Below are 14357 nucleotides of genomic sequence, written 5' to 3'. Positions count from 1 at the left end.
TCAGGTCCAGCGGAAGACAATTCTTTTTGAAGAATTCATTTTTATTCTATTTTATATCTTTTTTATTATTCTTCGGTCTGATTAGGAAGGTGATTGGTCTGATATTGATTAGTATAAATTATTATGTATACATACGTTCCTGAGACTTCTGCCAGAAATAGGGAAAGTTGTATATCAGGAACGTCTGCTTGTAACTTTGTATCAGAATGTCAATATATGTGCTGGAAAAGCCATTATTTCCGATGTTACTTACTTAGCAGGCTGGAACCGGGGAACCGCCAGCCTTCTCCATACGCAGCATAAGCCCCGTGGCTGTATGCATTACCGGAGTAATCGCTTCCTGCTGGGAAAACAAGAAATGTCAGGAAACGTCTCACCTTAACAGCGCAATGCAGCTGATATCTCACTCATAGGACCCATCGCCCTCCCGAATGCACAGGGCCCGCAGCGCCGCCCCTGTGAGTAAGTTTTCCAAACCATGTTGCACACAATGGGTCTGATTTATTAAAGCTTTCCAAGTTTGGAGATACAAAAATCCCCCCCACAGCTCCTCCCCCACCTACCTACCTGATACACAAATCTCTCTTACTCCAGTCTTGTCCCACTTACCTTTCTGCCCTGATAGATGAATCCCCCCTAGCCGCTCTCTTCGCTCCTCCAATGACCTACTAATCACTTCCTCACTCATAACCTCCTCACACGCACGGCTCCAAGACTTTTCTAGAGCTGCCCCGATTCTCTGGAATGGTCTCCTCGTCCTATTCAGCTTGCTCCTACTTTCTGCACATAAAAACCCAACGCTTCCCCCTCACCTACCCGTCTCCTTCTGTCCCCTAAACCCTCACTACTTCCCACCATTCCATATCCCCCTCCTATTGTGTGATACTTCCCCCACCTCCTAGATTGTAAGCTCCTCGGGTCAGGGCCCTCTCCTCCTATTGTGTGATACTTCCCCCACCTCCTAGATTGTAAGCTCCTCGGGGCAGGGTCCTCTCCTCCTCCTGTGTCACTGTCTGTCATTTGCAGCCTCTATTTAATGTACAGAGCTGCGTTATATGTTGGCGCTATATAAATCCTATTTAATAATAATAATATTATAACACAAATACCTCGATGTAAATGATTGCAGTATCTGACTATTCCTATATCCGAGTATTAGAGAACAATATATAATAGAAATATTTATTATTATTCCCGATGATGGAAGAAATGCAGATTACTGAACATTTCTCTCATACACACAGAGTTAAACTATAACTGCTTCTCTTTATTTATCTTGACCAATCTCATTTCACGCTCCAGGAGAGGAAGGAGTGTGTGCGTGCGGGTGTGTGTGCGGCTGGGGAGGGGGGCACAAGTACTTTATATTTTTAACGCTGCATTAAGCGCATCTCCGTGGTAACACAGTAACACGCTGGCTCAGCAGGTTCCGGAGCTGCGAACTGCGTAGGGGGGGGGGATTGGCATTCTGCATTTCTCTTTCATTTAAATATACCTGTAGAGGTCACCTGGGGTCGGCCATATTCTCAATGGGTTCTTATCATTTATGTGCTGTCATCTGATGAGTAGATACCCCCTGTGATAAATAAACCGAATGTGGAGATCTAATAATAGTAAAGGAATTTAGTGCCAGCGAAACTCCAATATTAAATGATCTTAGGAAGGAAACCTATCGACTAATAATGGACCCGGCTGCAAATTGATGTTCTTCACGTTGGTATCATGCATGTGGTTCCGTCATTATGGAATGCCTCCGGTGCTGGTGATATTTTGAGAAAACAATAGCGACTGGCTGGTGAAAATCCAACCCGGGTGAATTATTCCCCTGGGGACATTTGTCAGGAGTGCCTGCTGCTACGCCTTGATAGCACAATTATATCCTAATCTGGCTGATTTGGCTGGAAATCGTTATATGTCTATGGAAACATTTACAGATAGACATATTAGGAAAATATCTGAGTGCATACAATTTATTAATATTATTACACAGTATTTATATAGCGCCAACATATACCGCAGTGCTGTACAAAGTCCATGGTCATTAGCTGTCCCTCGAAGAGGCTCACAATCCCTAGCCATGCACTTCTCAATGTTCGTATTTTAGGAATATACAAGAATATTATATCCGACTTAATTTATTAAAGCTAGGGAGGATACACTTTCAGCAGTGAAGCTGGGTGATCCAGCAAGCCTGGAATAGATCTGGACCACATTTGCTAGCAAATGACAAGTTTGCTGGATCACCCAGCTTCACTGATGTGGTGTATCCTCTCCAGCCTTGGGGAGCTTAATAAATCAGTTTATTGGACTAGGTACGGGTAGCTTGATGCAACAGAGAGGTCAGAGAAGACTCAGGACCAGAAGATGGACCACTAGGTCTGACGCAGCTTGCAGGACCTCTATTAGACCTCAGGAGTATTTCAAACTGATCCCAAATGCAAACCGGATTCACCTGCAAGCAAACAGCATTCACCGAACTACACAAGCCCTAACCATGTCCGCAGCCCCTGCCATAGAGCCATTGGCATTAGGATGATAATAAGTACCCTATAAATATGCCAATCGTTGTGTGATCCTGCAGAACTTCGGGTACGGATCACCCCAGCCATGGTTGTTTCTCTTGTTGTTACACCATAACTAGATTGATGTAAAGATTGATATTACCTCTCAACATACTGAGCGGGATTATTTGGAGGGCCATTGCCTTGTACATTGCCCATTTGGCCCATCATTCTGCATACTGGACCAGGACAGAAATAAATCAGAAGAAGCTATAAGAATGGAACCATTCCATACCTGCAACCATTCCAGCAATAGCAGATGAAGCGTAGTTTCCTTGGCCACTGGGTATGTGTGGCGGATACCCGGGCAGAGTCGACCCCACAACATCACGCCCTGTAAAAAAGTAAAGATAAAATAATGATGAACCTTGAAGTTACCCAAGGAAACATTGGAAGACTTTAGTGTGCCCATCATGGGATAAATCTAGAGGCCGCCATTGTTTTTTTGTTCTTCAGATATTGCTGGTTGACCATTTCTGGCTTCAATATTTTATAGCCATAAATCAGCAGCAATTGAAGAAAAGTCCGAAATTATTATACGGAATTTATATAGCGCCGACATATCACGCAGTGCTGTACAAAGTCCATAGTCATGTGACTATCTGTCCCTTAGAGCTCACAATCTAATGTCCCTACCATAGTTATATGTCATTATCACAGTCTAATGTAACTTTGGGGGGGACCAATTAACCTAACTGCATGTTTTTGGAATGTGGGAAGAAAATGTAGTACCCGGTGAAAACCTACACAGACACGGGGAGAACCTGCAAACTCCATGCAGATATTGTCCTGGGCGAGAGGGGGTAAGGGGCCATATTGGACAATCCACTGGGGGTCTGGAGTCATCCAAAGATTAAGAACCCCTGGTATAAAGTAATCAATAAATAATGAATAATGAAAATAATTAAAGTTGCTTTCACCCTCTTAAACCTAAAAAAACTGAGCTGCAATGAAAATTGAATATTTTAATGAAGATTGGAGGTGTGTGACAATCGGAGGTCTTACCTGAGAGAGCGGAGTACCCCTGGTGTGTGGACAGATTCCTACTGAGGGCGGCGTTAGAAGAGGCCAGCGCTGACTTCCCATCGTCCATCGCATTGTTCAGTAATGGTAGAGGATAGAGAGCCTGGACATGTGAGGACAGACAATTATCTCTCATTGTACAGTGTATGGGATCAGGGAAATGACAGAAATCTTTGGCTACACTCACCTGTTCAGCCTTGCTGTGGCTGGCCGAGGGGTAAGAGTCAGGGAAGTGTTGCCTCTGGAAGGGGCATTCCAACCCATCCAATGGGTGCTGAATGTAACCTTCTGTCCTCAGGTGTTTCCGGCTCAGCCCTCCGCTCCCCTGAGAGTCAATGCTGAGCCTGCAGCTGTCCTGATCACCTGAGAGCAGCAAACAGATTAGTTATTATTGTGCAGAAAAGGAATCATCCCACACACAGATATTGGAAAACGACATGATCGGTATCTCAGTGTAGCAATGGCGGCAAACGTGAAGAGTTAACCTGCAAAACAGCCCAATATTTGGGTCTCCATACAAACTGAATACAGAGAGGCTGATCTGTAAATAGCAAATCAAAGTGGAACTATTGTCCATTCCAACCAATCAGAATCCAAATATCTCTGCAGCTTCTAATGTGCATTGTGAGAAGCTCACAGTGTGCAGTGATATCGGAGGAAGCAATTCTAGTCCAGGAGAGGAACCGGTACAAGTGTGCAAGACTGAAGGGAAGGCTGGAGGGCAGATTTATTGATGGGGAGGCAGGAGGGCAGATTGAGTGGAGGGGGGACTGGAGGGCAGATTGAATGGAGGGGAGACTGGAGGGCAGACTGAATGAAGGGGAGACTGGAGGGCAGATTGAATGGAGGGGAGGCTGGAGGGCAGATTGAATGAAGGGGAGGCTGGATGGCAGATTGAATGAAAGGGGAGGCTGGAGGGCAGATTGAATGGAGGGGAGACTGGAGGGCAAATTGAATGAAGGGAAGACTGGGAGGCAGATTGAACGACTAGGAGGCTGGAGGGAAGATTGAATGAAGAGGAGGCTCAAGGGCAGATTAAATGGAGGGAAGACTGGAGGGCAAATTGAATGGAGGGGAGGCTGGACGGCAGATTGAATGAAGGGGAGGGTGGGGGGCAGATTGAATGAAGGGGAAGCTCGAGGGCAAATTGAATGACAGGGAGGCTGGAGGGCAGATTGAATGGAGGGGAGGCTGAAGGGCAGATTGAATAAGGGGGAGGCTGGTGGGCAGATTGAATGGAAGGGAGGTTGGAGGGCAGATTGAATAGAAGGGAGGTTGGAGGGCAGATTGAATAAAGGGGAGGCTGAGCGGAAGTGTTTTATCCAATTAGAAACTAACTTTTGACAAATATTAACGCCCAATGGCTGATGGTTTCTGATTGGTGGTTTGGATTTCTGCACATGAATGGTCTGTTTAATCAATATATAATCCCATGGAATATGGAAGGAATCCGTCCTGGCACTTACTGTCATCCAGTTTGTGTTTCCCCTCAGAGCTGGGCTGTGATATCCCCAACAATCCGCTGATTGAGTATGTAGAGCCAAGGGAATCGGAATGGGGAGACTGCGGAGGAGTCACGGCTGAACTGGGGACTGGGAATGAAAAGACAATCACATATAAATCTATTTCCAATAATTCATCCAGGGAATTTACAGAAAGGAAAAGAAAGAAAACGATCCATATGTCTGATATCATACCAACCCAACATTCCCAACACCAAGCAAGTAGACCTCCATTCTGGGTCAATCACTCAAAGAACAAAATGTAGACAATCCGGTGACCCAGCAATGGGAGGCCAATTATTTCTGACTTGGATGAAAAAAAAACTGAAACAAATGTAACCCCCCAACCCAGAACAGATTTTTTGGCTTTTTGGTGCTGGACAATTTTTGCAGAGGTCCATTCTATGTGCTGTCCTCATATGAACCTGATGTGTGAGTTACCTGCAGAACCCAACATAAACCATCCCGGTCCAGATAACTAGAAACCTGACCAAGCAGACTTAGGCCCAAAGAATAAAATGAACAAGGGGTGAGATCCTGCCATCCACCTAGCAGCCATTCTACTGGTGCCATTGCTCGTGTTTCTTGCCATATTATATAAAGATGATCCCCAAAGAACCCAACACGACCCAACAACTCAATGTGATCCTTACACCTCCACTATCCACCCATAGACACTTCTTCTATTCTCCCTATACGAGGTGGAACACCTCCCATTGTGACCTCGCCATCTTCCCCAACGTCTACAAAATATTCTGACTTACTCAGAGTTTGTCCCGGGCTCAATGACTTCACGCAGGTCTCCATGGGCAAGTTAAATAATTGCTGAACTTTGGTGCGTATTATTCTGTGAAGAGATAAATATGGAGAATAAGTACTGGAAATGGTATTTTCAAACACATCATCATGACATCTTCTGATGTATAAATTGGCGGGAAACACCTGGGATGAGTTTTTGTCTTCATCACATCTTACTTCAATCCAATTCCTGTTCACAGATATTCCATTGTCTATCGTGTATCAGCAGACAAAATGCAAATAAATGCAGATTTTACTTCTTGGTGTAAAATATTATCAATAAATGTACATAAAATATACATTTTCTGATAAAATCATTTAATTGGTAGTAATATGTCAGCATTACTTTTTATTTGTTCATTAATATTGAGACTTATTTGAGCTTCACTATTGGCCAGATAATCCTTATCAAAGAATTTAAAGTTTACCAGAACTCTGCACAACTTTTCTCCTCTAAAGTCCCATTCCTCAGATCAGCCATTCTAACCAGATATCACTATCACCCCCGAATATTACAATCCTCCAGGTGTTACTAGGGGTTCCTGGCTGACTGAGCTCTCATTGGATGATGTCTGAATAGTTCTGGGGCCGACACCACTTGGTAGATCCATCTAATCATGTGTTTGCATGTATATAAAGTTATTATTATTCCAGCCAACACTACATGGGAGGTTCTTTATTCTGGCCACTCATTTAGAAGGCTTCTTTTCCCACCGACTCCCAATTACTTTGTTTTACTTCCCTAAAAATCTAAAACTTATTTTAGGGGTTCCTTAGGGTAAAAAGATTTACTGCCTTAGGTTTTATTATGATAGACTGGGAGAATGTCTACAAGCAGCAAATGGAAATATCCAAGGAATTCATCTTCATGAATACAAAGTAAAGTGGTGTAGTTGATGATTGAGGGAGAACATTCAATGATATTGTATTTAGTTCAGGTACACTTTAAATCTTCAGATGTCCCAAAAGACAACAAAACTATACAACGCAGGGGTTTGCCTGATGGTACAAAAACTGAATAGATTTCTAGTTTGGCTGTTATTTATTTCTAGTAAATTTAAACATATTGTGCAATGAAAAGTAGAATCAATGGCAAGGTATAGGCAGAGCAGTGGCAGTGACATTCGCAGCTGTTTGCAATGCATAGAACAGATTTCTTAATGACCGCGGGGTGTAAATGATTGATACAAGTCCGAAATGTGAATGATTGATACAAATCTGAAATGTGAATGATTGATACAAATCTGAAATGTGAATGATTGATACAAATCTGAAATGTGAATGATTAATACAAATCCGAAATGTAAATGATTGATAGAAATCCGAAATGTGAATGATTGATACAAATCAGAAATGTGAATGATTGATACAAATCGGAAATGTGAATGATTGATACAAATCTGAAATGTGAATGATTGATACAAATCTGCCGTATTCTTTCCCGTACCTGTTGATGGAGCTGACGCTGGGCACCGTGTCATTGTCACAGACTCCCTCTGCCAGCAGCCGGTCTCTGATCTCCCAAGCAAACATGGTGGGGTTCTGCCGCTTATAATCGCCGATCTTCTCCACCACTTTGGGGGTTGCAACTTTGGGCTTTGAACCTCCAATGACTCCTGGCCGGATGCTGCCTGTTTCATAGTACCTACTCCAATGCAAACAAAAAGGTATAATTATCCAAAACCATCAGCCTCCCCCTGCCCCACCACTGCACCGGGTATGGCAACCTAATGGGCTCTATGTATAAAACAGGGAATCAGACATTCCCTCAAACATTCCTTCATGGGAATAAACCAGGTCCATGTGTTTCAATGGCAGTAATTGATTCCCACCAGGGAATGTTTGAGGGAATGTCACATTCCCTGTTTAATAAACAGAGCCCTAAGCATCTGTAAGCCCCAATAATTTGTAATATTTCTGAAATCAGTTCAAGCAAATTTTATATGAAAGAACAATTCTTACCAAATCTCTAATCCTTGCCCATTAATAAAGGGGTGAACAGTCTACCAGCCCAAAATATTGAATTATTTATATGCCGATGATGCAGTTTTGCATTTCTCACTATTTATAGAAAAGAAGATCTAAAAAGATCTCCACTTTTCAGCCCAATCGGCACTTTTCTGAATAACACTTCTTATCTCCTAATTGTATTCCTGGCTATGTGATTGGTGAGTGGGCAATGCCTTCTTATAATCCGGGCGTGCCCATAGTGATTGGCAGAACAACCCGTAGCAATGCCAATGTGTGTGCCCATACGACTCCCAGGTCACATGGATTCCTGGAATTTATTGTCCCCAGAAGTTTTTGACTTGCCCGGGCACAAGGGAATATTTAGATTCTTTAGGATATTTTAAGATTCCCACCAGGAATAATCTGAGGAATAACTTTTAATAAAAAGCTGTAATGAGCAGGGGAATATGGAGAAGTGAGATGGATCCATGAGTTGGGTTTGTAGCTTTGACCTTGTATCTAGCAGCAGCAGAGATGTCAGCCTTCCATTCAGGCTCCTGATTGGCCATTGAGCTTCCTATCTAAACCCAATGGGCAGCCAAACCGAAAGAGCAAAAACAACACGCTGACAACGCTGCTGCTAATTGCCAGGCAGAGGGTTAACGTTGTCAGCCTCACAGAGTCCTTACTGCTGCGATCCCCAAAACTTTGCAGGTTCACAAAAATCAAAGTTTAGGAAAGCTGTATACAGTGATGACAAAATTAGTGAAAAATAAAATCTGGGTTTTCATACTTTATACCATAAATCAGATCTGTAACCAAATAACAATGACTGGTAAATGGAGAATAAAGGAAAGCATGCATTATAAGAAAACCACGCCACGTCTTGTGCTGGCGATATTTATTCTTCATACTAATGCCGTTCCTGTGACGTAAGGCCGATCTTTCTTATTTTATAGTTGGATGGAGTTGAAGAGAATGAAAGCCTCTGATCAGATTTTATTACTATTCATTCATAACAATGTCATTAGGCAATCTGTATGACAGCTCGGTTCTATCTCATTGCTCCGAGTACCAGGGACAAGGATAGCAATGTGTGGGATGCGTGGGGGAGGGGAGACAATTTGTACGTGGATCACAAATAAAAAATAAAGCGTGTTTGTCTAATCTGGTAAATGGAGTATTGAAAAAACATCCGGCGCCCTGGCTGCGCTATAATTAGGGATGAACAGCCTCCGGATTCAGCCAGCAAATAGTTCTTTATTTATGAGAGAATCGTCTACACTGCAACAATGTAACCAATCAGATGTCTGCAGAGGACGATGGGAGCTCAGATAGTTCTTTTTAGGAATATATCATTCTAATCATCATCAATTATCCTTATGATTAAACTTTAATACGTTGGCATCGTTATATGTTTTATATTAGGTTTGCCACTGAAAGGTTCTTCTCCTGCAGAAGCAAAATATGTGAAACGCGTAAAGCACACGTTATGTATGGAATGCTATTGTAACATGTTTTATATACCTTATAATGCAAGGGATGACTGATTTGTGGACATGTATAACAGTTGTATTTTTATTATATATATTCCCTAAAAGTCCCAAAATATGTGTTCAAAGTATTGCCAATCAGGGAATGTGGTACTGATCCAAGTATGGTCCTGAATTAAATTGTACGTGTAGTAAGTCTGGGAATGGCCCCGATGATATTTTATGGGTCACCCAATGTTTTTAAATGCAGTAAACTTCAACAAGAGGTTAATCTCATGATATTAATTTATAGAAAATCATTGTCCAAGGTACAATGTGAGAAGGGCGAGGTGACCCCACACCCCCCATGAGCTGTTTGGTCCCCATAGGTCCTCTTTGCTTTTAGTAAAGTGCCCAAGGTGCCCTCACCCAGCCCTGATATTATTCTGTACAGCTAAGTCCAGATCCAATTTTATAAAATTGAACTTTTTGGGTCATTCTGAAGATGGAAAGACCTTTCCTTCATAGACGTTAAAATACCATCTGATATTTTCAGAATGTGATAGAAAAGGGGAGTTCAGATTTTTCGGTATGGATTGCGTTCTTTCTAACGCATTTTACTTTTACTATCTGCATCTGGTGAATGCCAACCCCTGGAGATACGCCCAACCATGCCAATGCATCGGGACCCTGTATAGTCTTCTGTCTGATCAATGTGTAGATGTGACAGCAATGATGGACCTGGGACCACCATGATCATTAGGTGGGTTCATGGAGATCCATAGAACTCCTATACAGTCCGAATCTCTCATAGTCATCTCAATGGGTACAGATACTGAGCCAAGTATGCGACCTATACACCCCAAATCTACAAATAATATCCCTGAAATGATTACATTAAGTAAATGATGAAAGTAATGAATGATGGGAGCACTCAAGTCATCTCTGTATTGGCTGTGTGTTGAGTGGTATTATTATAGAATGATCGATAATACAATGAGAAGACAATCCTTCATGCGGAGGGTTGGCTGCCTTCCTGGCTCCTTACCTGCCCAGAATCTTGCTGACGCACCCATGGCTGACCCTCAGCTGCCGAGAGATGTCACACGGACGCACGCCCTGGTGCGCCAAGTCTACGATGCGCTGCCTCACCACTTCTGGGAGGGGACGACCATTGACAAAGGCTCCTCCTAGCTGATTTAGGCCACCATGACCTGGATGGAGGAGAAACATGGCTGTTATTAGTCTGGAACATATATCGGGCCATTGTTCACATACAGAGATAACTGTAACAACAGTCTGTGTCTTATATTGTATTGAAAAGGATATTTTATAATAAGGTGTATAGTAGGCAATACATAGATGGCTGAATACATGTATGCAATATGTGTGCCTGCAAACCCCCCTTTAAGTAGGACTATGGTGCTTGAAGTTAGCTAGTTAGTAGTTTTGTAGTCAATGAACAGACCCACCTGACACAAGAACCTTTAATATTTGCACAATAGAATTGCAGAGTAAATAAATATATGGAGGGGAAGCAAATAACTCGTCCTATAGCCAAAGCAAATATGTCAACTGCAAAGTTCTTGCCACAAAAACATCAGTTGTAAACTTGTTGTTAAAGTACACATCAAGCAGCGATCCCATTGGCTGGTTGAGATCAGGAGTGGTAAACACCAGCCAATGGAAATGCTGCCCACTGTGTTCTTTGACAATGGGCTCACAGGTAATGTTGACCTTGCTAGCCAAGGGGCCGGGCCATGGCATGGTTGTGTCTTTTGCCTACACATTCTGTGCTAAAATGTGAAAAGATGAAAGCTAATTTCTGCTACAAATGTCCGGGCAGGTAGGTGGGCGCCCCTGTATGTCACACATATTGTAATAATGTAACTGCTGACCTATATGCAGTGAGCTGGCAGGTCCTGTGCGGCCCCCTTCTGAGATGAGCTCTGTGGACAAACGCAATGTTTAGATACAACAAAACTCAAATTTATAAAGAAATGTGGGGTGATGGGAGGCTCCGATATCTCATTACATTCCTCGGGCTATGCACACCAAGGACCCAACGCAAAGCATTTTCCAAAATGTTATCACCCAATCAGAAGCCATTAAACCCAACACATACATGTACAACATTCTGCCCCTCCAATGTTGGGGTGAAGCACAGGACAGATAGGATATTCCATAGATAGGAGAGATATTCTGATTGGCACAAAGTTCTGCATTGCTGTCTATCGGTGGAGGGAAGCGTCCAAAGGTGCAGCAAATGCGCTGGATATTCTGCTTTCAGTTCCTGGGAGTACCCTTGGCCTTTGGGTGGACGGTGTTACCTGTTATCAGGTAGATGACTCCCGAGCCTTCTCATGTATATAGATCATACACCATGTTACTATTACTCAATTACTCGAAGGTAACAGAATGATATCAACTTTTCCCTCAACCAAAATCCAGTCCTGGGGATCATTCACCATATTATTACCCCGTGCAGAACATACATTCTCCTAGGAAGGTCCATGACACGGGGAAGGTGTTTTGTAAGCAACAGTTAAAGGGGTCACAATGGGGTTATTCGGGGTTACCCCCCCCCCCCACATTGTGATGCCCATTCCAGAAATGTCTAATGGTGCCAATCCTTACATTGTAACACAAAATCACAGCTTTGCAAGACATTGATTTACTTTTTAAACCAATACCAGCGGGTAATCAATATGGAAAGTGGCCCATTTGGTGCCTTTTCATCCAATCACCATTGCAGAAGAAGCAGCCTGTTGCCATACAAACTCCATGCATCCAGAGTTCTCCGATCGCATTCCAGGAGTCTGCAGATCATTTTATCATAGTCAGAGACAACATGCAGAAGTTACAATTCCATCCTAACATAAACACATAAGGATTCACACATTGTAATAGTCAGTGAATGGTGGGAGGGTCCTACCTGCGAGCATTCACAAAGATATAAAGATAATGAAAACTAATAACAGTAAAAATTCAGAACTCCCCATTCAGAGATGAGATACGGAGATTGTAGAAGAGATGTCTAATTATTTGCAGATATCAATAAACGAGATGCTTAACGTTCCCAGGATAAAGCTCCAGATGTTCTACACAAAGTAATGGTGTGTATGGTACATAAAACCGACTGCTTCAAACATTTCATTAGTGAGGGGATCATGGGAAGCCCCCATTGCAGGGCCATTTCTGGACCTCTCGGTGCCCCACAGAAATCACCAAAGCCGCCTCTTCCTCTCCTTCCAATAACACACAATCTCATCGTTATGAACATTTATTGGCTGATTATAATATACTGTGCCTGCCCACCGCCCCCTTCCTGGCACCATACACATGTCCAACCAACCATAATCCATAACAACCCCCCTCCAAAGACACTCACCCAAAATAAGAAACTTACACCCACCATGGATGATCTATTGCCACTAATGTTCTTCCTTCCTGGGCCTGGCATGGTCTATGTGTGCCATTGTGACAGCAGAAGGGGTGAAAGGGCAACCTTTGGCTATTTGCACAATTGAAACGCAAGTGCCACCAAATCTGGGGAAAGGCTGTCACCGGCCATAGGGGAAATGGGGAAATTGGGGCCGGTGACAGCTCTGCTGGTGTCAATGATTGGCCCCATTTGATTTTTACTATTCTGCTTTCAACCAACAGAAACCTAATGCCCTACATGCCAAATGCATCTTCTAGCTCTGCATGATGTCTAAATATAATTCAAAAACAAATTGCCGCACCAATCACATAATGGCACTGCTGATAAACCATCACAGATTGATAAACTTAGTTCAGGAGCAACCAAAATCATTTTAGATAAATCTAATATAAAGAGTGATGCATTGCTCCCATAATGGCAGTACAATTCCTCTTGTATAAATTATTTGTAGATCATACACTAGAGGGAGCTCTTATTGACTCAGCACAATCACTCTAACTCTACATTTGGGGAAGTATGAAGACTTCCATTCCTCCAATGACTTAAGGACACAGATAAAGAGTTCTCTCAGACTTTCCAGATCTGCACAATTGTTCCAGGTCATTGATTGCGAAAGTCAGCCAGGTAATTAGCATTTATAGACTGCAATGACCAGTGGCAGCCCTGATATCTATCCCAGCACAGGTCCTGTTACCAATTGCTGAGATAAGATATCAGTTTGATAGTCAGCACCTTGCTGTCCCAACCATCACCAAGCACTTGTTCCTAATGAACCAGCTTTCCAACCTTTTCCCCTCACTGCAACCCCAATTCATTCTACATGGGCAACTGCAGGTAAGTTAGTGGGCATGAAGAACTGGTAAGTGCTCCTCTCTGCCCATCAAAACCTAACCCTAAACATCCCTGGCATGTAATATAGGAACCAGCAGTGTAGCACAACCACTGTGTACGACTGCAAAGCAGAAAATAAAGCCGCAGATATAATAGGCAAATATGGCTGCCCTTATACATACCTAATTATTATTATCCTTATTATTATTTTTATTATTATTATTATTATTATTAATTATAATAATAAACAGGATTTATATAGCACCAACATATTATGCAGCGCTGTACATTAAATAGGGGTTGTAAATGACAGACAGATACAGTGACACAGGAGGGGGGAAAGGATCCTGACCCAAAGAGCTTACAATCTAGGAGGTGGGGGAAGTATCACACAATAGGAGGGAGATGACAAACTACACACAGAAGCAACACAACAATATCACATCTTGGTGAAACTCTATCAAGCTGGACTATTGGAAGAACTGTACATTCCCTTTAATTCAGGGTTTCCTACAAGGAGTCCATGATGGGGTATTAGGCTGGGCTGTGTCGGAATGCATGCAGGTATCTGTGTGATTGTACCTGGGATTATATGAATTGATTGCACAAAGACAACAGCGGAGTTGTAATGCCCAATGTGGGGATTTGGGATTTTTATATAAATAATTACATTTTCTGTTCCTAGCTATCCATGTGTAAGGTGCACCCAGACTATTCACCTCTTCTGAAGTCATCCTGGCAGCCAAGGACTGGTGATAATGACTTTACAAGTCTG

At 42.7% G+C, this 14357-nt stretch overlaps 1 protein-coding gene across 1 annotated transcript in view; it reads right to left on the bottom strand.

Annotated features, from left to right (window-relative positions):
• Positions 1-14357, bottom strand: part of PAX8 (paired box 8) — a 20160-nt gene that overhangs the window by 1932 nt on the left and 3871 nt on the right. Inside the window, 9 exon segments of the mRNA XM_072402891.1 lie at positions 254-343; positions 2797-2985; positions 3492-3687; positions 3772-3947; positions 5051-5176; positions 5851-5933; positions 7332-7529; positions 10355-10520; positions 11205-11255. Of these exon segments, the coding sequence (XP_072258992.1) occupies positions 254-343; positions 2797-2985; positions 3492-3687; positions 3772-3947; positions 5051-5176; positions 5851-5933; positions 7332-7529; positions 10355-10520; positions 11205-11255 (1275 nt within the window).

The sequence above is a fragment of the Pyxicephalus adspersus genome, chromosome 2 (genome assembly GCF_032062135.1).
Source record: "Pyxicephalus adspersus chromosome 2, UCB_Pads_2.0, whole genome shotgun sequence".
Lineage (NCBI taxonomy): Eukaryota > Metazoa > Chordata > Amphibia > Anura > Pyxicephalidae > Pyxicephalus > Pyxicephalus adspersus.
This window is presented reverse-complemented; position numbering and strand designations above follow the sequence as displayed.